Here is a 22513-nt window from a genome sequence, read left to right as displayed (position 1 = left end):
AACGAAGAAGAAGCATAAGATGTTGAAGATGAGTACTCGAGAGCAGGGCTAGGTAAGTAATCAGGAAGGGGTTCCAGGCAGTCGGTTCCAGATCGGAAGATTGATACCAAGTGCTGGCTGATTGCTCTCTTTCTCCTTGTCCCACAGATGAAAACAACGACAAAGAGAAGGACAGGGAGAAAGCATGATATGAGATACTCTTGCTTTTAACCTTCATGATATGAAATACTTTTGCTTTGGATGAGTTGTTTGTAGAGGTACCCCAAGGAATAAGGAACACTGAATGACTCGAGAGGCTTCGTTGGGAAGGCATTCTCGAAGAAGAAGAAGGGTTATGTATGTCTACCTTGCAATGAAGGGTGAAGGGTGACATTTATAGGAATTAATAACCGGTACTATTCTTTCACTCTTGTCGGCAACCGTTGGATGATTTAATAGTAAACTTCACGTGCTTTCTACTTCACAATAGATCTTCGACAGATTGCCTGTAATTTTCGCAAGGCTGAGTGTGCATGTGACAGGCGCTGACACGTCTGGAAAAGCAAGTGCCTCTTCGATATCTGGAATCGGCGCTTCGACAAACTACCCATGATTTTCGCAAAGCTGACTCTGCATGTGATAGATGCTAACACGTCTGGAAAAGCAGATGCCTCTCCGATATCTGGAATCGGCGCTTCGACAAACTACCCGTGATTTTCGCAAAGCTGACTCTGCATATGACAGATGCTGACACGTCTGGAAAAGTAGATGCCTCTCCGATATCTAAGCTTGCCTATTCGATCGTTGAAATCTCGTCGAGTGCAGAGGTTGCATGTGACAAGTGCGGACAAATCTGGAAAATAAGATTAGCCGTGGTTTCTGAGCAAGCCCAGCTTTTGAAAAAGCTAGCGCCTCTTCGATTTATGAGTTGGCCTCTTCGATTTCTAAGCTCGCCTCTTCCATCTCTGAAATCCCGTCGAGTGCTGATTTTTATAGAGGTATGCAGGACGTTCAAAGCACACTTGAATTTCTGCCTGTAGAAACTCTCTTCTTGCACTTCTACGATCTTGACTTGTCCGACCTCTTCTTTCTTTAACACCTCTAAAAATGTCTGGCCCCTCCGACCGTCGTTTTGACTTGAACCTTGGTGAAGAGGCAGTTCCGCCTTCTCCAAACAACATATAGCGCCCATCCTTCATATCTCTTACTGGTCCCTTTACCGTTAGGGATTCGGTGATGAAGAATGATATGACAGCTGTGGTGGTGGCCAAGAACCTTGTCACTCCCAAAGATAACAGACTACTTGCCAAACGGTCTGATGAGTTGGGTGTTAAGGATTCTCTAGCTCTCAGTGTGCAGTGTGCAGGTTCTGTGTCTAATATGGCCCAACGCCTATTTGCTCGAACCCATCAAGTTGAATCATTGGCGGCTGAAGTGATGAGTCTCAAACAGGAGATTAGAGGGCTTAAGCATGAGAATAAACAGTTGCACAGGCTCGCACATAACTATGCTACAAACATGAAGAGGAAGATTGACCAGATGCAGGAATCTGATGGTCAGATTTTACTTGATCATCAGAGGTTTGTGGGTTTGTTCCAACAGCATTTGCCTTCGTCTTCGGGGCCTGTACAGCGTAATGAAGCTCCAAATGATCAACCTCCGATGCTTCCTCCTTCTGGGGCTCCGCCGACTGCTGAGGCTCCGCCGACTACTGAGACTTCTCCTAAGCAGCCTTTATGAAGGCTCCCTCTTGTAGCTTTTTTCTGCTTAATGTTCCTTTTTTTTATGAAAATGAATGTAAAAATACCTTGCATAACTGTCAGTGTTTTAAAAATAAACCCACACAAAAAACAATTAAACAAGCAATAAATAAAAATGACAATCATGGAAAAATAAAACTACAGAAAAGGGAAAGTTTTTAGGAATGCAAAACCAATCGTAGAGCAATTCAAAAATCTTCCTTATTTGAATACATGGGTTGCCTCCCAAGAAGCGCTTGCTTTAACGTCTTCCAGCCGGACGAAACTTCCTTCTAAACTTGGATAGGGCCCATAGCATGGAATTGATCCTTGAATGGACGGTGATACTTGACGTGATCCGGAAATGGTTTAAATTCTAGTGTAGGTGCCTGAATCATCAAAATCAGCAAGTTAGTATATAATAAAATCGAAGTTGGAGAAGATGGCTTACTTGCTTGCTCCAACACAAACTCAATTACGAACACCATATCTTTGAAGGTTGCAGGGATATAGGACTTGGCCAGATTTGGTGTTTTGAGAGTTATGACTTGTCCCGTGTCATAAAATCCAACTTCTTTGGGAATTTTCGTCTCAAGTGTATCTTCTTTGATGAATTCTAGACATTCCCCATCCACTTCTTGCTCTTGATTCGTTGGAAAGGTTTCGAAGATGCCTTTCTCACCCTCTTCTTACTTGGATTGCAAGATCCTGCAAGGAATAAGGACATTTGGTGAAATGGGGTCAGGACAAATTAAATTTAGGCTTACCTTGGTTGTAGTGGACGGCATAGAGGGCATATGGGGTTGCGGCAAGGGTGGTTCTTCCCTTGCCGTGGCCTTGTTATTCTCCTCTTCTTCGAGCAGCAGTTGTTCATCCATGTTTTGGCTTGGTTTGGATGTCTTGGGTTCACCTCCAACCTCCGTAGCACTTCCCAAAGTGATAGCATCATGGATTTCAAAATCTTCCTTCAAATTTTCAATAGTTGAGTTGGAGAGTTCACTTTGCTCTTGAATTTGTGCCATGAACTCCATAATCTACCCAATTTGCTTCTCCAATTCACCCGTCTTCTTGGCTTGATTTTGCATCTCTTTGTTTCCATTTTCTACTTCCTGGTTCAAAGAGGTGAGTAACTTATTAAACATATCATTATCCAAAGACGTACCTGAATTGAATTTGGTAGATTGTTATGGTGGCTGCATAGGTCTTGAATAGAACTCATCTTCTTGCTGCCAATACCTATCTTGTTGGAATTGTTAAGGCTCTCCCCACATGTAATCTGAATAATCTCTCCAATCCGAATTGTAAGCATTGGAAAACATGTTGTCCCATGATTGGCTATGGCCTTGATAACCCCAAGTATCTTCATTCGCAACGAATTGAGAACATTGATGAGTTGGATATCCTTGCCCATAGGACACACCATATGTAGGGACACTTTGCATTGTGGTCCCTTCGGCATATTGTGACAATTGAGAAGTAAGTTTCACCAATTGAGCTTGAATGGTAGCAAAATCCATGTCATACTTCTCTAGTACCTGAAATTAAGGAAACAAAACTAAATCAAATATCATAAGTAAAAATAAAAGACACAAATAGAAACAAAGTCAGTAACTAAAACAAAAGACATGAAAAAGAAACAACGGGGGATTAGCAAAGTTTCTAATCCCCGGCAACGGCGCCAAAAATTTGATGCGAAAATTAACTTAACACACAAATTAAACCCTTTTGTTGTCAAATTGTAGTATAAATGCAAGTAGGGATCATTCTAAACCAGGGATTATGAGGGCTTGCTAAAACCTCTAAACTAACTTAAAAACATATAAACAAAGTTAAAAACACTAAACTAGACTCAAAGAACTTAAAACAAACTCAAAGGACTCAAAAAAAGCTAAAAACGCTCAAATCTGCCTAAAAACACAAACTGGGCAGATTTAGACTCTAACACACTTTTGGGACACCTAAAAACACAAATCAAAACAGATTTTGACTAATAAAACACTTTAAAGTAAAAGAGGTTTTGGTTTTGACGAATTTGAAAACAAAACTAGTAAATTAAAGAACTAATGAAATTTGCACGAATTTGAGTAAATTGAATGGATGGAAGGCTAGCTAGGAGGTTCTTCTCCACACATGACACACTTGCAAACAAAATGATTTCCAGTTGCTTTTCATTAAACTACGAATTCTCACGCCCTAGATTAACTGTGAATTGCACTAATTAACCCTCAGATTTTCCTAATTTCATTGAATTAGATGATTGCATACAACAACCCAAAGCATTCCCCACAAGTTCCCTACATGAATTGCATAATAGAGATACAGGCAAGAATCATTAAGTTCTATGAACATCATAAGCATTGACGAAACACTTGTAACTATGAATTGCATGAAACTTATGCCAAGAATTTACTTAACACGGTTATGACGAGCAACCTTTACTACTTGTGAATATAAGTTCATAACGATTAGGTGAAACTCCTTTATATCCTAGCATCAGATTTATGCATGAAAATTAAGCGTGCACTCTCAACCAACATACACAAATCAGTTTTAATTCAAATGGATAAGTAAATTGAATTCACAACTTATGAATCACAACTGAAAGTAATCAAATCATATTGCAAGCATGAACATGGTTTCGAATTCCCCCTAGCTAAGGGGGGTTTAGGTCCTCATACTCACAAAGCAAAGATAAACAAATTTAGACATTGAAAACAAAAGAATGAAAACACCTAAAAACGCTCCAACAATCCAACTTGAATGGCAAGCACGTCTAAGGGTCCTCCTTCTTCTCTTTGTTGCGGCACAAGTGTCTAGGATGTGTATGGATATATGGAAAGGTTAGGAATATATTTAGGATTGGTGAATGTCTCGGCCAAGGGAAGGAAAATGTATTTGTGTTTGTGAAATGTGGGATTTATGGATGTATGGATGGAATGGATCTCATGGCATGGAAAATGGAAGTGTATGGAGATGTGTTTGAATGTATGGATGAAATGGAATGGAGCTCACGGCAAGGGACTTGTGTTTGTGAATGAAGCTCTTTTTTTATGGATCAAGATCCTCCCCCTTTTGTTATGGTGAAGGGTGGATGTATTTATAGGCTAGGGAGAGGACCACCATCTAATTAAGGTGGTAGTGGTGTATGTTGTGGTAATGAGTGGATGTAATGGGTGTAGTGGGTGAGTGTTTGGTAATGAGTGGATGTAATGGGTGTAGTGGATGGATGTTTAGTAATGAGTGGGTTGTGGTAATGAGTGGATGTAATGGGTGTAGTGGATGAGTGTTTGGTAATAAATGGATGTAATGGGTGTAGTGGATACATGTTTGGTAATAAGTGGATGTAATGGGTGTAGTGGATGAGTGTTTGTAGTTGTAGGTCAACACGCTTGCAATCACACATGCTGATTTCTAGCCTTCTAATCTTCACAAACGTCCATCCTCATGTCTCCATGCTTGCACTATCCAATCTTGGCCCAAAAATGCTCCTAAATGCTCCAAATAGCACTTTGTTGCCAACTTTATTATTTGAACCTACAAACACACGAAAATAGCTTAAAATACATAATTAACTAAGAAATAACAACACAAATGCACAAGAACAAGCTAACTAAGTCGCATAAATATGCTCCTTTCAGACACAAGGAGAAGGAGAACAATCAACCGGAAGCTGAAGTCGAACCTCCGATCCAGGTTACTTGCTTGGAAGTCTGATTGCTTACCTTGTCTGTTACCTCCTTCGGCAAATCTCCTAACTCGACGACTTGGGAGACTCCTACTATAAGGTTTGTATCGCACTTGACCAAGCCCGAAACTACAAGTAAGCTTCAAGTGAAATTGATACGTTACCTTGTGCATCTTCATCGATTAAAGATACCACCCCTGGATGAAGGAAAAGTACTTCCAGAGAAGATGCCACATTTACATATGTGACAGATAAGGCAAGTGAAAATGATACCACACTTCAGTACTTAGAAGTTTCGTGATTACTCAATGGCTTAGATTTTGCAAGTCCCCAACCGAGGAGCTTCCCTCACTCGGGAACTTAGGGTAACACTGTTTGTACCATACTTGACCAATCCCGAAACTACTGAGCACCGGTCAACGTTATACCGCCAAGGACCCAAAAGAGTTTCCCTTTAACCAGGAGGCCAATCACAGCGCGACACGTGTCGACATCAGAAGTCAATCATAGCGCGACACATGTCAACATCAAAAGCCAATCACAACACGACATGTGTCAATGTCAGAATGAAACTAGAAACTCCCTTCTATAAATAGAGATCATTCTCTCACAATATTGCCTAATGTCATTTGTACTAAATCATTCACTAGTACTCACTAAAGGAGAGCTTGAAACTATGTACTTGTGTAAACCCTTCACAATTAATGAGAACTCCTCTACTCCGTGGACGTAGCCAATCTGGGTGAATCACGTACATCTTGTGTTTGCTTCCCTGTCTTTATCCATTTACATACTTATCCACGCTAGTGATCGGAGCAATCTAGCAAAGGTCACAAACTTAACACTTTCTGTTGTACCAAAATCCTCACTGATTTTGTGCATCATCAAACTTCAAAACTTATACACTTGTCATCAAAGTGTACGGTTACTTGATCACTTTTACGCTGTGTTTGTTACGACATATTGTCTCGAACAAGACAAAACTTCAGGACTAAGTTGTATTGACTAGTTATGGACTACGTAATATAAAAATAATGAAGCGTTTAATGCATTGTCAGACTAAGCTATAAACTTTTGAGTCCCAATTTTTTTATTTTATTATATCATTTTTAGTTCACTTTTGCCTTAAAAATATAAAGAAACAAAATCTAAAATTTAATAAAGGAAAAAAGGGGGCAATTAGCCACAATAAACATATTTTGACATTTTGTTACTGAAATAATTGGTGTTTATTAAGTCATCGATATATCATCGTTGTGTTGTCGTTACATCATCATTGCGTCGTCAATGTATGATCAATTATCGTCGTTACTGAAAAATGATCATTTATGTAAACCTCTAATATGTTTATTATAGTTGTTTTCCCCAAAAAAAAATTCCCAGCAACCATATCCCTCATCGAATATCGTCTTTCTTGAGTGCTCCTGCTCATAGATCATTCTTGCTTCACAATCACTTAAAAAAAATTGGTCAGGCACTTGATAAATTTTCTTTTCTTGTCAAATAATTCAAAAGATTTTGCAAGAGCCCACAGAAGCTATCTAATACCCAAATCTTGAACAGCAAGAGATCTCAACAAATATTTGATTGTACAGCTGATTGTGATGAAAACATAATACGTAGTTTTTTTTTTTTTTTTTATCAAAAATGCACAATAATCTCAAATTAGCCCTTAGTATGTGAGGTGCATGCTTGTGACTTTTTTACTATTCCAAAAATTCAAATCTACTATCAAACTTGTTAGCATGGCTACAATAAATGGATTATTTAATAAAATATGAAAATATGTTCGCACTTTATCAACGATGGGCACTTCTTCATGGTACGTTATGCATTGCTAGGACAAAGTTCAAACATGGCAAGATACTAATCAGCACATGTACATAAACTCTTTTAAAATCATGACTGAATACATACATCATGATATTTATGATCAATTAGTATAAACCCAATTCTCTAAAATTATGATAGAATGCCCGTGTGCTTTCATAAATTTTAGGGTAAATTACAAAGAACTACCTCAACTATTGGATCATTAACAATTTCATACCTCGTCTTTAAAAAGTTTCAATGACATACCTCATCTTCGAATTTGTTACAATTTCATACATTCCGTCTGTTGTATAAAATAAAAAAAAAAAAAAAAAAAAACAACCAGCGCCAACATCCCCCACCCTCCCCGGCCACAGAAAGAGTGGGAGGTGGTTGCGAAGGAGAAGACAAGGGGGATCGGGTCGGGTTCAAGCCCGTGAGAGGTAGAGATTTGGTGGAACAGAGGGAGGGGGAGTCGAAGAGGTGGTAGGTTTTGGATTTGGGTTGTAGGGGTCGGGGTCCTCAAGGAAGATCATTGGGTTCTTTTTTTAAAGGTAAATTATTATTTTATTAATTTTTTAATAAAAAGTAGGTCCCGCCTCAAACCACTTCAGTATTTAACAGAGGAATTGATAGACAACTGACGAAAGGTATGATATTGCAACAAATTCGAAGATAAGGTATGACATTGAAACTTTTTAAAGACGAGGTATGAAACTGTTAATGACCTAATAATTGAGGTTATGTAATTTACCCTAAATTTTATAAAATCATGGTTAAACACTCCTGAATTTATAACTCTTTTAAAATCCTTCAAAAATCTCAATTTAACTCATCCCATTAAACTGTCAGGAATGGCGTCATCCTAATAACTATCTTGTAATATAGGGTTTGTGAAGAAGCAACAATGAAACAATATTGACAAATGCAGAGGAAGCAGAAGTCGAAAAGAAGAAGAGAAAAGATCTGACTTCATTAACCGCCAAAAGTGAATACAAAAGAACCGCCTAAAGTGAATACAAAAGATGCTATATATAGCTTTCAATTTTACTTCGTTTTTTTTTTTTTTTTTTTGTCAAATGATAGATTTTGTTATATTAGCTATAGAAGGAGTTTGGACCCACGCCGTCATGCAAGGGCTCAACACCTTTCCATCGCTATGGTAAATAGCCACTTGCTAGCTTTCAATTTTACTTAGCTACTAAGCTATTACACTGCCTAATCTTTAAGCAACTAACATACAATTGACAAGTGGATCAAGCACACCCGTTATGTCTGTTATTACGTCCATGAACTCAAGACCTTGTGAAACCTAATTAAGCAGAGTCTGTTTTGTTGGCTCGATTGTTGCCGGCAGCGCAAAACACCATGACATTGCATGCAAATCGATAATCAGACATGTCCAGCACTTGAATGGTTTGTATTTATATTGAACTTGTATATGTCATTTCTAGGTTTTGGTTACAAGAATATTCATATTTTCGCTGAAATTGCAAAGTTTAACATTTTGTTTTGTAATTAATTAGGTTTTATTCCACAGCAGAAAATAGTGGCGATAAGAATATCATAATGATCATATATCTTGTGTTTATATAAATGAGTCACTTGTAAAAGGATGTGCTAACTAGTTTGTGGATTTACAACTTTATGCTGATGTTTTCCAACATAATTTATGGGGGACTGCTTGTTAGTTTAATTAACAAAGTCAACCATTGTTCTAAACTTCTAACTGAAGCACAAATTAAAGCAGCCTTTCTGTGATTAATATATAGTTTTTCATTGACAAATCAGTAGATTAATATATATACATATTCATATACAGTTGTTCATTGTGAAATCTACCATTTACATGAAGAAATTAAAACATAACGTCTTTTAATCTTGTCATCTAGCTAGGTTAGCCAGTAGTCATTGAAAAGCAGATTAATTAGATAGGTTAGGAGAAAATTGGGCTAAGAGCGAAGCCGTATCCGACCTTTATCACCACTTATAGGCCTTGTTTGGTATATATAATTAGACTGGGATCGATAAGATACTATTTAAGGTATGTTTAAAGAACAAATTAATTGTGATCAACTTAGAGGTACGAGATTGATTACTAAAGAAAAAAAAAACGTACGCATTCAAATCCTCCGGGAGGATTAAAAATGAGAAATTTCTTCATGTCTCCTCTCAAAATGAAAAATCATTCTTATCTACCTTCAATATGCCTTGAACTTAAAAGACTATCCATCCCAATTCGATCCTTTATACCAAACGAAATGATAGTTTGTCCTCCATGTGTATGCAAAACTAAAGAATAAGAGCAATATGTCATATATATGCTTTCAGGCGTCTTTTGGGTGGTTTAATTAATTTGGGGCTTGCATATGGTTCGTGACGCATATCAATGTATCATATGCTTTCAGGATGACAAGGTTTATTATAACCCAAAAAAGAAAGAAGGGGGAAAAAAAAAAGCAATCACAAACCCTTTTACTCAAAAGCTATAAAGATTGCCCTACCTCATGCATTATTTGTTATTTTTCCTTCTAAACTTGCCAACCTTTTCAATTTCATACGACTACAATTAGCAAGTAATTTGGAACCTCCTTGATTATAAGGGAGAAGCAATCCAGTATGGATTCCTTCCCACACCATGAATATAGAGCCACTGCAATGATCAAAAATAATATTTTAATATTTATACCTGCAATATGGCCTCTATCTTTTTCAAGTACTGAGGATATATTCCAGAGCTAGTGCCTTTGAGAAGTATATATCTTTTCCTGTATATATTAATGTGTGAATGTCTTTTTAGCATAAAAGATTAAAAAAATTAGGCATGGGGTTTGTTTAACTAATTAGTGCTTTCTTATTAAAGTCCCAGTTCATAATAAGATGCTCCAACTATATGAGTCTTTTTTATGTACTTTTAATAATAAAATATCTCCCTTATGGGGTTAGCTTTATGCATGGTTCTGGGTCTATATGTATAGGGTTATGATTCCCCTCAAAGGATCAACAATCCCTTAATTAACTGTGAAAAAAATTAGTGCATAATTATACAATACCCACTTTGAATAATCATTAAGTATGCATGTTAGTGCTGCACTTTATAGAGATTGAAACTTGTAGAGACATGTTTTTTTCAAGAAAAAATAAGAAACAATTTTAATTAATGCATTAATAAGAAACAATATGTGCATTTTGTATAGTATCGATCCGAATTATTAAAATAAACAAAACCAGCTTTTGAGCAGCAATTCGTTAATTCTATTATTCTATATGGGCCATGCTTCAGGCCTCTGAGATCGTGTCTCTGTATGTGTACATTTTCTTGGATATTTTGTTTTGTATAAATTATATGTAGTTTCATGCACATGCAAAGTACTTGAGATATTTACAAAGCAAAGACAAGCTTCAAATCTTTGTAAATTTGTCCAGACATTGCTTCAAACCGGCAGAGAAACGGAAATGCTGGAGAAAAGTGGTTTCGAAGTTCATAAACAATTACAGTTCACATGTATAATTAACCTTGAAGATGAGAAGTAGCCAAAAACAAATAGCAAGAAGACAAATTTCAAAATGTTCCGGCATGCAGTTGCAGATTGCGGACATATACAACATTTCACAGAGAATATCATCACACTATGTAAACATTGAATTTTGAAACAAAAATAAGTATATATAATTAATTAATTAAAGCTGATCTAGCTTCTTCTTTATTTAATTTATGTCTTTCTTACATATTTTTTGGTTAACATGTCTTTCTTACTTTGGTATATATAAATGTGCTACCTATATATAAATTTACAATGACACATACCATGTATCTTGCTATTATATAGCCTATTAATCAAATGAGGGATTTGTTCTTTACTCACTTTCATTATTTACACTCCAATATTTGGTTGAACATATATACGTAGTAGAACATTTCTATAGTAATACTCTATATATGAATAATCTCTTTAAAGTCATAAAATTTTTGGTCCCAATTTGGGTCAGTTATGTTTAGGAATAAACTCCATATAGTAATAAGTTATAATTTTTTTAGGTCTCGTAATAGGAAGCTTGCCTCCATATATAGTAATAATTATCAATGAGTATAAAAATATTTCATGTCACAAATAAAAGTTTAAAATGAACTAAGAAAAATTCTATAATTGTTTGAGACAATGTTTTATTTTTTAGAGTATAATGTCTCGCCTTTGAGCTTACGGGTACCTAATACCTCATCAACATGGACAAGTTCTTGGTGAAATTATATGTTTCTAGCTTGTCTACATAGAAGCATTAAAGAGAGCACTACATAGATACAAGCACCAGATTAAAGATCGAGTGTCTTTCTTTATCCAAGTTACATCTCAGAAATTGACATGCTCGACTAGTAGTTCTTTGTATATGTACAATCTTCATTAACGATAACTAAGTAAAAAAATAATACCATTTAGGTACACCTTTATTAAGTAATAATCTCCCAAAATTTATACAATTGGTTTTGATTCAAACACTATGACTATATAAATATTTTATTGTATAATTAAAAATGGTTAAAATCATCGTATGAAAACCATATTATACCAGAATTATTACATAATTATTATGAATCGTTATTTTTTTAATTACAAGAATCAAGTACATAGAACCTAGTTAAGGCTCATTATTTTGGGTTAAGGAAAAATTGCGTACCAGGCATGAAAGCATTAAAGGGAATCAATGGACATGAAGAAGGAGGTTGATGATGATGTGGCCCTTGATGATCTGCAGCAGCTGATGAAGTAGAAGCAGTAATATTCGAAGCAGAAGCAGCAGCACTAATAAAATTGCTGGTTTGCTTATTCATTACATGCTGGGGGCTGGAGCTTTGGCCAGCTGCAGTAGTGTAATTAGGGCCTTGATCATTGAGTATACCTTTGAATACATGCCCTCCGATTACCACACTTGTCTGATAAGCGTGCTGATTGACCGTATCCTCCACGGAGCTCACTCGAACACACCGAAAAGTGGCCATGGAATTCACTTCTGCTGGAAAATTGTTAACCTGTTGATCTTGCCCTAAAATACACAACTCTTGTTATCAAAATGAAACATATATATTTATATTAAAATTGATGTTCATTTACTAAAAAGAATCAAGGAAAAATTATATCGATGTATTTTTCAGAAGAAAGTACAATATTCCTAAACAGTGGTATAGTACTAGTAAGAGTAAAGGGAAAGAACACTGTTAGGGTTAGTACATAGAGATCACATCCCTCAACCTCCTCAAGAAAAATCGTGATCTCTATATATAATTAAATGGTAAGTACCAGATGAAGAGGGATTGGTGATGACGTGTCCGGCTGCTGGCCTCCTAGGGTTGTAGCTGTGCCCTTGATGAAGGTGAGCTGGGTGCTGTGGATCAATAGAAGGAAGCTGTTGGTGATGAGTATGGCGCCTTCTGTAGACAGGAACCCAAGTACTCTTGACGTGAGTTTGGCAGTGAAATCCTTTGCTCTTACAGCAAGTCCTGCATCTCAAGTACGCACACTCCTTCTTAGCTTGATTCCCACAGTCTTGGCATCTGGAACCCATTATTTCTTCTTCTCTTCCTCCTCTTCCTTGCCTCACCATCTTAATTTCTTCATCTCTATCTTTATAATTAAGAGCTGTAACCCTTAATTATATATTAAAATCATTCCATGTGTAATTATGTTGATTTTCAATCGGTGTGTTTGGGGGTTCTGGGTTTAATTTGTGTTTATGGATTGGTCGTGTGAGGCCAGAAGCTTTTTTGCTTGTTAAGTGGTAGACAATTAGTGGGAATTGTTGTGAATAAAGAGTAGAATTGCACCATTAAAAGTATTGCAAGTTGACGCCGCCATCAATTCTAGCTTTGAAGGAAACTCTAGTTCTCACTTCCTCTTCACTGTCTTTTCAGCAGAGTCTTACCTGGCAGGTACAAGAATAAAAAGAGTAGGATTCTCTTCCCTCCTATTATCATTCATTTCTATCCCCTCCTCTCACACTCTTCTTTTTGTCTTATTCTCTATATAAAAAATTCAAAACAAGATGTACACGTGACGTAATCGTAATCATTTAAATAGGAGGGGATGAAATGAGAGAGAGATCGAGGAAATGTGGAAAAGGTGGGTGTTTTCTTTAAACTTTAAAGATAACGTTGTTGATAATGCAAAATCATGGTTGTTTTGGAAGTGTGTCTTTGTCTTGTTGTGAAATTAACAAAGGAGAACAAATTTATGCTCACCTTTCTTCACATTCTCATATCGTTTATTATTTTTGTTTCTTGACTTTCATTTACGATATTCAATTCAAATGTCAAAATAACAAAAATGTGCATCAAGAGTAAAATGATGTAGGGGAACCATTTTCCTTAAAAAATTTAGCTTCATCTACGTTTGGTTCACTAACAATATTATATAATTTTTAACTAATATATGCTTAAGGAAATGTTCTTTTATCCGACAACATGAGTTCTTATGTTTTCATATTGTGGATCCAAATAATTGTTCATGTTAATCCTGACCTAAATGATGCTTATTTTATTTTATTTAGTTTTTGGGTAAACAAATGTGTGATGTTTAGATTCATCGTAAACGATAGTATTTGTCTAGCGATGTAAGTCCAACAAAAATATATTATTCTCAATTTTATCGAAGTTAGAGGTTTATGACGACAATGAACTTGAAGACTATGCTAGAGTTGCTCTAATGAGGGCTAATATTTTGATTTTTTTTAGAAAGAAACGATATTTGATTAGAAAAACTTTGAACATATAAGACTTCTACAGAGATCAAAGAAAACCCACATCACAACATACAAGCAAGACAAAGCCAATCTCATACAAACCACAATAACCAAAACTCTAATGTAACCTATAACCCTAAATTTTGACTACAACCACGAATCAAAACCACATCAATTACTTATTAGAACGCTTGTCCATATCTAACTAATTATATGAAATTTAAATTTGTATATCGAGTTAATTTTCCATTTAGATCCATACGTTTTAGAACTCTAGAACTCTATCATATATATTTGATGTTGAAAAGCGACTTGACAATGTGAAGTTGTCAACTGTAGATATGAATAATTGATTGTATTAGCTCTTGCAATGTAATACAAGAAGGCTATACAGAATAGAAACCCAACACATTTTTTTCCTTCTAATTGTAATTCATATGTAAATTTAACTCACAACCCGTAAGCCAATCAAGTTCCACTCTGACAGTAAACATAGGATGCTTACGTCGCTAGGTTGTATGATAAGGAGGCACTCCTTGCACTACATGTATAACACACGCACATATTTCTTTCCTTTTCACCTTTTGCTTTTAGCCAAAGCATCAAGGAATGCAGTTTCTGATGTCAATCAATTTAATATAAACAGTACTAAAAAGTAAATACTGCTACAGCTAACTTGCCTAGAGCCACAAAATTTCTCATTCATCGAAGGTACTATATATATACAACCATACACAGCGTACAAGTCTTTCAGCTTTTACATATATTCGTCCTTGCGCCCGGAAACTCGCATTGATTTGTGGCCCTTCTTCCTCTTTAACTTCATTAGGAAAAAAGAAACTGCAGTAATATTTTTAACTCTTTGCATTTCTGTTTTGTCTTGATTTATCATGCATCTTCATCTAAAAGTTTGCAATGATTCATTGTTTTACGTACATGCCTTCCTCTCGTGGTCTTATGGCCGATTTGTTATAGGGGCCGGGTAGATGATCATGGGGTGTCAGGTGTTTCTGGACTTTGCTCAGTGCATTATATGAACAGTAAGTACCAGCAGAAAGAGCTTCCACCAAGTACTGTTAACACACCACTCGGTCCAAAACATAATCCTTTCGTATTTGGGTAATACTAGGGAGACCAAGTTTGCAAACCCAATGATGTGGTTGTAGATGATTTGATAATTAACTAAGTGTCGAGCAACGTGTTGTTTTTTATTAGTGACATATCATTTGATTTAAAAATTTGATCTCACTAGTATTACCTTCGTATTTTATTCTCACTTAATATTTAACCTATTGCAATGAGATACTTAAGTTGTCACATTGTGATTATTTTTTTTTTCATTAATTCACTTAATTTTTTTACTTAATGCGTAAATCAAATTCACATAATAATTTGACAATATAATCTCACAAAAAAAAAAATTGTAATGCATATATTTAAGTAAGAGATCTCTTCCAATTAGGGATGAAAACGAGGTCCAATAAGAGTGCAGGTAAGCACAAGCTGCTCAACCCAATGGTACAGCTTAAAGCATATAACGGCATTAATTCCTTTTTTTCACAAGCATTATCCAATCACATAAGTCAATCTACAACTCTCCAAATTAATTCATTACAAAATACTCTAAGGGCACGTTTAATACATAAGATAGATTTGGCGTAGACTAATACACGGATTGAGAAAGGTGTAATCCCAACTTGTCCAATTGTTAACTAACCCCATATTTGATTCAAGTTAGAAATGGGGTTAAATAGCCTAATCAAGTAGATAATTGATGTGCGTTTGGCTGCCGCTACTTAAACTCTCCTGGCAACCCGATTTTATTTGGTTTATTGTTGTCACCCCGTATGTCCTAAGATAGAAAAACTTGAGTGAGGCAGTCTGATTCCACTTACTCGATAATCTCAACTTACTCTCACACACCAACATCTTTGTATTTTGGTTCGTCCAACTTCACATTGTTCTCATTTGTAGCAACGTGATTATGGGAACATAAAATATCCTGACCAATAGGAATATGCACACCATTAGTCAAACCCTAACGGGCTAACGGGCCACATTCTCTATGAATGTCCTAGAAGCTCACAATCAACAGGCCCCATGGCCCAATTCGTCGCCAACGGTTCAAGCCAATCGTCACGCGACCTATGCACATCGTGCTGATATGTAATGAGCTTGCCTATCAATCTCTTAGCATGACAAGACTCTCCAAGCCATATTCCAAGAGTCTCTGAGAAATATTCCTCCATCGGGGTTCATACTAGGTCACACGCTAGAGTTAACTCCTCAGTTCTCTATAAATAACCAAGATCAACCACTTTATTCCTGTAATCAAGAACTCTCCCAACACTCTTATTATTTCCTACAATCTTTTTAACTTAGGCATCAAAGACCCTTTGGCTGATATCATACCGATATTAATCTAACTCCATTTGGCTATTCTTTTTGTGTGTAGGTTTTCATCAATTTAATGTGAGGCGAATTTACTTCCATGATGATAGCTTGTTATTAGGTGGTCATACAAATCTAGACCCCTGTACTCAAAACAAATTGCGATTGTTGATTTACTGCTCTAAAGAACGCTTTGCCGTTGAAAAAAAAATTGATGGCTGATGGCATTGCTTCTAGTAAGTGACAAAAATGAATTAAAATTTTAGTGGCAGTAGGACATAATTATGTGATGATAGAATTGGCCAACTTTCAGCGCCGAATGGTGTCATTTCATGCAATTTGAGTAGGCTCGACCTTCAAAAGTGACACAAAGTAAAAGCAGAAAATATGTGAAACAGATAAAAGTAAATACAGTAAAGTAGGAGCAGAAGATGGGTTAGGCAGACATGAGCACGACACGACACAAGTTTATGGCTCATTTAGCACATGCCACAACTGAATACAACTAGTCAGATTACGTAGCAAGCTAAGCATGCACAAAGAGGAGGGAGAACATTTGTTTAAGCCGGTTAAATATTAGGGACTTGGATTGTCTGCCCTCCTAGTTGTGGTGCCCTTCCATACCCTCCTATTTTATGAGGTCACAGTTAAGCCACGTTAATATTTTATATTAATTTTTTAATAAGATAATAAGACAAAAAATAATAAAAATATAAAATATTGACGTGGCTTAACCGTGACCGCACAAAATAGGAGGGCATGGAAGGGCACCACAACTAGGAGGGCAGACAATCCTTGTCCAAATATTAGAGAGACTGTTAGTGTCTAACATTTATATGATCATCCTCAACTTAATCACTTGCTAGTCTAGCAACTGTAGGATTTTATTTCAAAATGTCTCTAGATAATTAACGATAAAACATTTATAATGTGTTTTATCGATGTGAGACTTCAAGCAAATTAAGATGACCTTTTATTTCAATAAAAGAAATGCATCGGTTGGTTAGGGAGGAGTTATTGTCTATCGACTATCGTTGGCCTCTATAGTAGAATCAGTCAGAGGCCTTAGAGGAGGTAATTTACTTTACGACAGATGTCAATGGTTCGAGTCTGCTTATACCCAATTGCATTATCATGAATTCAAGCACAAAAGCCCATCCTCTGAAAACTAGATGTAATGTAAGGGCATAGTTGGGTAGCGAATGAGCAACAGTACAGCCTCCGGGATTGATCATAAATAAGCATCCTTCAAAAGCCCAACAAGATCCACTGGTCTTGGAAGAAGTATTAGTATTGGATTTCATGAAAAAACAAAAAAAATTGCCAGGAAAATTGTCCAAAAGGATAAACCGGAAAAAAAAAAAAAAAAAAAAAAAAAAAAAAAAAAAAAAAAAACTGGTGGCGGTGTTGATTCCAGCGATATCTTAATTTATTTTACTACGAAATAAAGTGGCACATAATCTATTTTAATTCGAAATAAGGAATTTGAACTTCGATGCAGAGGAGGAGGAACAGAATACTCTTTAAGTCCTTGTTTGGATACACCCCAGTTTTGCAGTGGAATGGTTGTGATTTATTAACTATTACCACACAAATACATTAGATAATGTTCGTATCTCAACTGCTGATCAAATCTCTCCAGTTTCATCAAGGCATCAGCGCAACAATATAAGGCCTACGTGTGAAGTAGGTACTGCTTATGCTTTCCTTTAACACTTGGATTTCCTTATACTGTTATATGCACATGGACATGGAAGCGGAAAAACTCGTCTCGCTGAGTGCTAAGTAGCATTGAAGCCGTACCCCAACTATAGATGTTTGTAGAACCAGTGTATTTCCAAAACCAGTACTAGTAGCCTAGCAGCAAAGCAAACAAATTGCAAAGAGCAATTGAGAAAATGGTTGTGCCAATCCCTCCTCTATACTCAACAGATTCACCAATATCATCTCAAGTATTCTTCAAGCAGCACTATCCTTTCTTATCAATTCTAAAACCAAAGAATCAAAATTCAAGATCTTAATCACAAATCATAAGAGTAAAGTCGAGGATCGAAAATTCTATAGTGCTCCGGAGTACTATTAGACTGATCAAAAGTAAACCAGTTCGGGAAACAAAAAAAAAAAAAAAAAAAAAAAAAACAAAGAATGACAAAGCAAATAGACAAAGAAGCAATGTAGAACAAATAAACAATCACGTCATCAACTACATATATTAGATTCTAAAAAGATGATGAAACATCATAAGTCAGACAGAGACACAGAATGAACATAAAGCCGAACCCCCATGTTTACCTAATTAACATAAGACTAGGTCCACCCAACTACAAATTTATATTTTAATTACATCTAAACCCAGTTGTAAAAAGATACCCAAATCTCCAAATATCCATTCTTTGTCAGTAAATATGCTTCAATCCCAGGCCATGCTTCCCACGAATGCAGCCAGCCCTCGCAACCATGTACGGCGACCGCTTCGATTTGTTCATCTTCGGTAACATCCTCTTCCCCAATTTCCTCATCCTCTGCCGCCCCAACTTGTCGCTCACTGACAACGGCACCAGCTCGTCGTCTAATCCATACCCATCATCATCCTCCTCCTCCTCCTCCTCCTCCTCCTCCTCACCATGGCCCTCATCCTCATTGCCGCTGTCGTCCCAATCGCTATGGAGTTTGAGATTGAGACCCACATCCACAAATCGGACGAGACGGGGGCGGCGATGACGGTGGGCGGGGATCGGATCGGCCACCGGCGGAGGGACCGAAGGGGAAAATGAAGCGGGCCCAATGATAAGCCTATCAAACCGATTTGCTTCTTCGTCTTTATCGGTTTGTTCGGAGTCGGAGCGGTGGTGGTGGTGGTGGTTTTGCTCTGAGTCGGCATCGGAGGCGTCGATGAATTCCCAGTGTGTGAGACCCAAGAGTTCTTCTCCGTCTTCGATTTCCAGGAATTCGAATTGTTCGTCCATGGAGTTTGCACTCGAAAGTTTTCCCAAATCCATTTCCGTCTTGTTCTTTTCTTTTCCTTTTTTGTTATGAACTTTGGAATGGATTATGTGGGATTGGATCAGTGAGTTGGGCTTTTATATACAAAAGGCTGAGCTGTCGGGGGAATCTGAGGTCCACGTAGAGAATGATGTGTCCGCGCGTACAAGTCATCTCGTCTTTTTGGTGCAGCCTTCATCGACAAGTTTTATCCCATGCAGCCTTCATCGACAAGTTTTATCCCATGCAGCCTTCATCGACAAGTTTTTTTTAGAGAGCCTCAATTGTTTTCTTTTTTTGTTGTTTTCCTCGTGATGCCTGTCGAGCTACGTTTCTTTGTAAAATTGTACCATGCAACTTTTGTTCCTGATATTTACGTTGAATTTTGGATTTTCATTTTTTGGCTAACCCTTGCATTGTCCTGTGGTGTTTTTTTTAGTAATGCACCTTATTCCGACAAAAGAAAAGATACTTAGTCTCTAAACTTATCCATACATATAAAATGGTCATTTTTAGGGTTGGGTTCGGTTTTTTCCCAAAACCGAAACCGAACCGAAATTTCGGTTCGGTTCGGTTCAACTTTTTTCCGATTTTTTTCTCGATTCGGCGTGATCTGCGATTCCGTTGAGTGGTCCGAAATCGTATCCAGCTTGGATTTCATTGAATGGTTCGATATGCATTGTACTCTGCGATTCTGTTGAGTGGTCTGGAATCGCATCCATTCAAATTCCGTTGAGAGGTTCAGAATCCCTTCTACTCCGCTATTCCATTGAGTGGTCCGGAATCATATGCTGGTTTGGATTCCATTGAGTGGTCCAAAATCCCCTTTGGTGTCTTGGTTTTGTGGATGCAAATTTTCTCCTTCTCCTTCTTTGACAAAATTGCACCTACAAAACGATTAACACCTTTGGTCAAGGCCAAGAGTCTCACACGCCCACGATGAATGGGGGGGGCTTTGGCCGAAGAACCTCTGATGTCAAAGTTAGAAATTAAAGAGAAAAAGTGTTTAGAGAATTTTTGGGCGTTTTGCAGAGTTTGAACCCCTCCCTTTGTTGAAAATGGGAGCCTCTTTATAGGGTTTGGCCGGTCCACTTTTTAGAGAAAGTGGCCGGCCATTAAGTGGGTTTTGTGGTTGAACTTTAGGTTTAATTAGCCAATTTATTATGATTAATTGGCTAATTAAACATAAAGGGAATAAATGGATGGTTACAGAATCAATTAGCTAGCTTAATTGGGGTAGTAAAGTGGGAAAAGATAGGAAAGGTAAAAAGCTAAGGGGATGGCCGGTTTTGACTAGTTTTTAGGGTTAATTTTGGGAGTTATGTGACTAATTGGCTAATTAATTTAGCAAAATAGAATTATTGCTAAATTAGTTAGCTAATTAGTGTGATGAAATGGGTAAATATGAGGAGACAAATTGATTCCTCTTTTAGCAATAGATGGCCGGCCCTTTAGCACATATTTGGAGATATTTCGTGGTCAATTGAGTGACTTAATTGGTATTTGAATTGTTACCTTTTTGGAGCATTTTTTACTTGGTTGATGATGATTGCCCGCTACTTGCGCGTAGGAATCCCGGTATGACCCAAGGGTAGTTTTGTCCTCTTTTATCAAAGATCCACGTGTCGCCTTGTGATTATTTTTTGCTCCACAAATGCCCCCACACCTGCTGGGCTGCTCGTAGGAAAGGGCAGCGGGTGTAGAGATCTTCTTGCTCTAGGAAACTTTGGACTGCTTCCTATTTTGATGTAGATTCCCTCTTTAACATGAAATTAGATCCTTCTAAGAAAGGGAAATAAATTCTTCTCAAAGTCTATTTAAGTCCACCTTAAGTGGGTTGTTAAATCAACTTCGGAGAATGATTTATTCTACCCTACAAGCGAGAGAAAGCTTAGAGGATATTTATTCCCCCTCCTCTAGCAATCTTCTACATCTTGTTTGTGCAAAGGATCGTCTTTCATTGCTTTCTTTGTCTTCTCTATGCCGCACCAATGTAATAAAAACTTAATTTCTTCTTATCTTTTTCATAGGTGGTGCTGCCACAAGGCAGTCGTCAGAGTGGTGCGGCACATCGGCTGGCAAGGGCTAGGAGTCGACTTGGCATGGGCCAATGAGGTGATGTGGCAAGGGCCATTGCTTGAGCAGCTCGGCTTGATTGAAGCCAAGGATTGGTTCGGTACGGGTCGAGGAAGCGGCATGGAATGAGCAATTGTTTGGGTTGCCAAGTCCGGGCTGCCTGTTGAGAATGAGGAAACTGCTTGAGTTTGATTTTTCAACTGCCATAGATGTGTTGGAAATATGCCCTGAAAGTCAATCTTTGGAAGAAACCTTTCAGGACAATAAATGGATGTATAGATGACTCTTATACATCAAATGGAAAAGATACTATTTAGGACTATCTCTATAAATGATATATGTCCTAAATAATGAATCCATGGACAATGGATCGATGGAAGAAGTAATCTAATGATGTTAGACTACAGAGACCTTCTTCACATAACTATCATGTCCAAAAAGGTTCTTGGTCATATGATTGTCAGAGGGACACTGACAATGCAAAGACCAGTACATACTATGTCCCCTTCAATTGGAATGATGGAAAGTCTCATCCCATTCGTGTAGTGACACTAAGACAGGTATGTAGGTGCTCATTAAGGGAATGAGTTCACTGAACACAATCGAACGAGAGTACTTGCATGAAGGTCTACTCACATGTCAAGCAAGTAACTCTAATGGTTGGAATAATGTAAGTAATCCTTTGACCTGAGGCATCGTAGTTGTCTTGTGGTTAGGTCCTTGATCTTTGATTATGTCAAAGTCACTTCATTCGCGGGTGTCCACGACATAGTTGGGGTTAAGCCACTTAGCCATGGAGGCAAGTAAATGCGCAACAAGGGATCTCTAATCCTCGTTGTGAGAGGAAGAATACTTTAATATATGATTCGGAATCTTCGGTCGAAGTATCGAGCGTAATAAAGGAAAGCGTTCCTATACGACTCAATTGAATCATATAACATGGAATAATCACATTAGGGGTTTGACATAATATATCCATACCCTAATAATGTGATTAAGAGTATTGTATTAGAGAAGGATCGAATTACATTGTAATTCCAACTGAATAGGTTCTCCGAACAAATTCTACATTAGCTTGGGTAGCCATGATATATGGTTAGATGTCACTCATGGCTTG

At 37.2% G+C, this 22513-nt stretch overlaps 2 protein-coding genes across 2 annotated transcripts; both read right to left on the bottom strand.

Moving 5' to 3' along the window:
- Nucleotides 1-9708: 9708 nt before the first annotated feature.
- Nucleotides 9709-13182, bottom strand: LOC126624215 (protein SHI RELATED SEQUENCE 3-like). Its single transcript, XM_050293252.1, has 3 exons — nt 12510-13182; nt 11890-12255; nt 9709-9868 (listed from the first exon to the last, which is right to left on the bottom strand). Exons 1-3 carry the CDS (start codon nt 12811-12813, stop codon nt 9771-9773), a joined length of 768 nt encoding a protein of 255 aa, XP_050149209.1. The 5' UTR covers nt 12814-13182; the 3' UTR covers nt 9709-9770.
- Nucleotides 13183-18513: 5331 nt separating this feature from the next.
- Nucleotides 18514-19408, bottom strand: LOC126624216 (chromatin modification-related protein EAF7-like). The gene has a single exon (XM_050293253.1). The coding sequence runs from the start codon at nt 19335-19337 to the stop codon at nt 18735-18737; it is 603 nt and encodes a 200-aa protein (XP_050149210.1). The 5' UTR covers nt 19338-19408; the 3' UTR covers nt 18514-18734.
- Nucleotides 19409-22513: the final 3105 nt, after the last annotated feature.

Source organism: Malus sylvestris, chromosome 5 (assembly GCF_916048215.2).
Source record: "Malus sylvestris chromosome 5, drMalSylv7.2, whole genome shotgun sequence".
Taxonomy (NCBI): domain Eukaryota; kingdom Viridiplantae; phylum Streptophyta; class Magnoliopsida; order Rosales; family Rosaceae; genus Malus; species Malus sylvestris.
The sequence above is the reverse complement of the archived record's forward strand: the minus strand, read 5'-3'. Positions and strand labels throughout refer to the sequence as shown.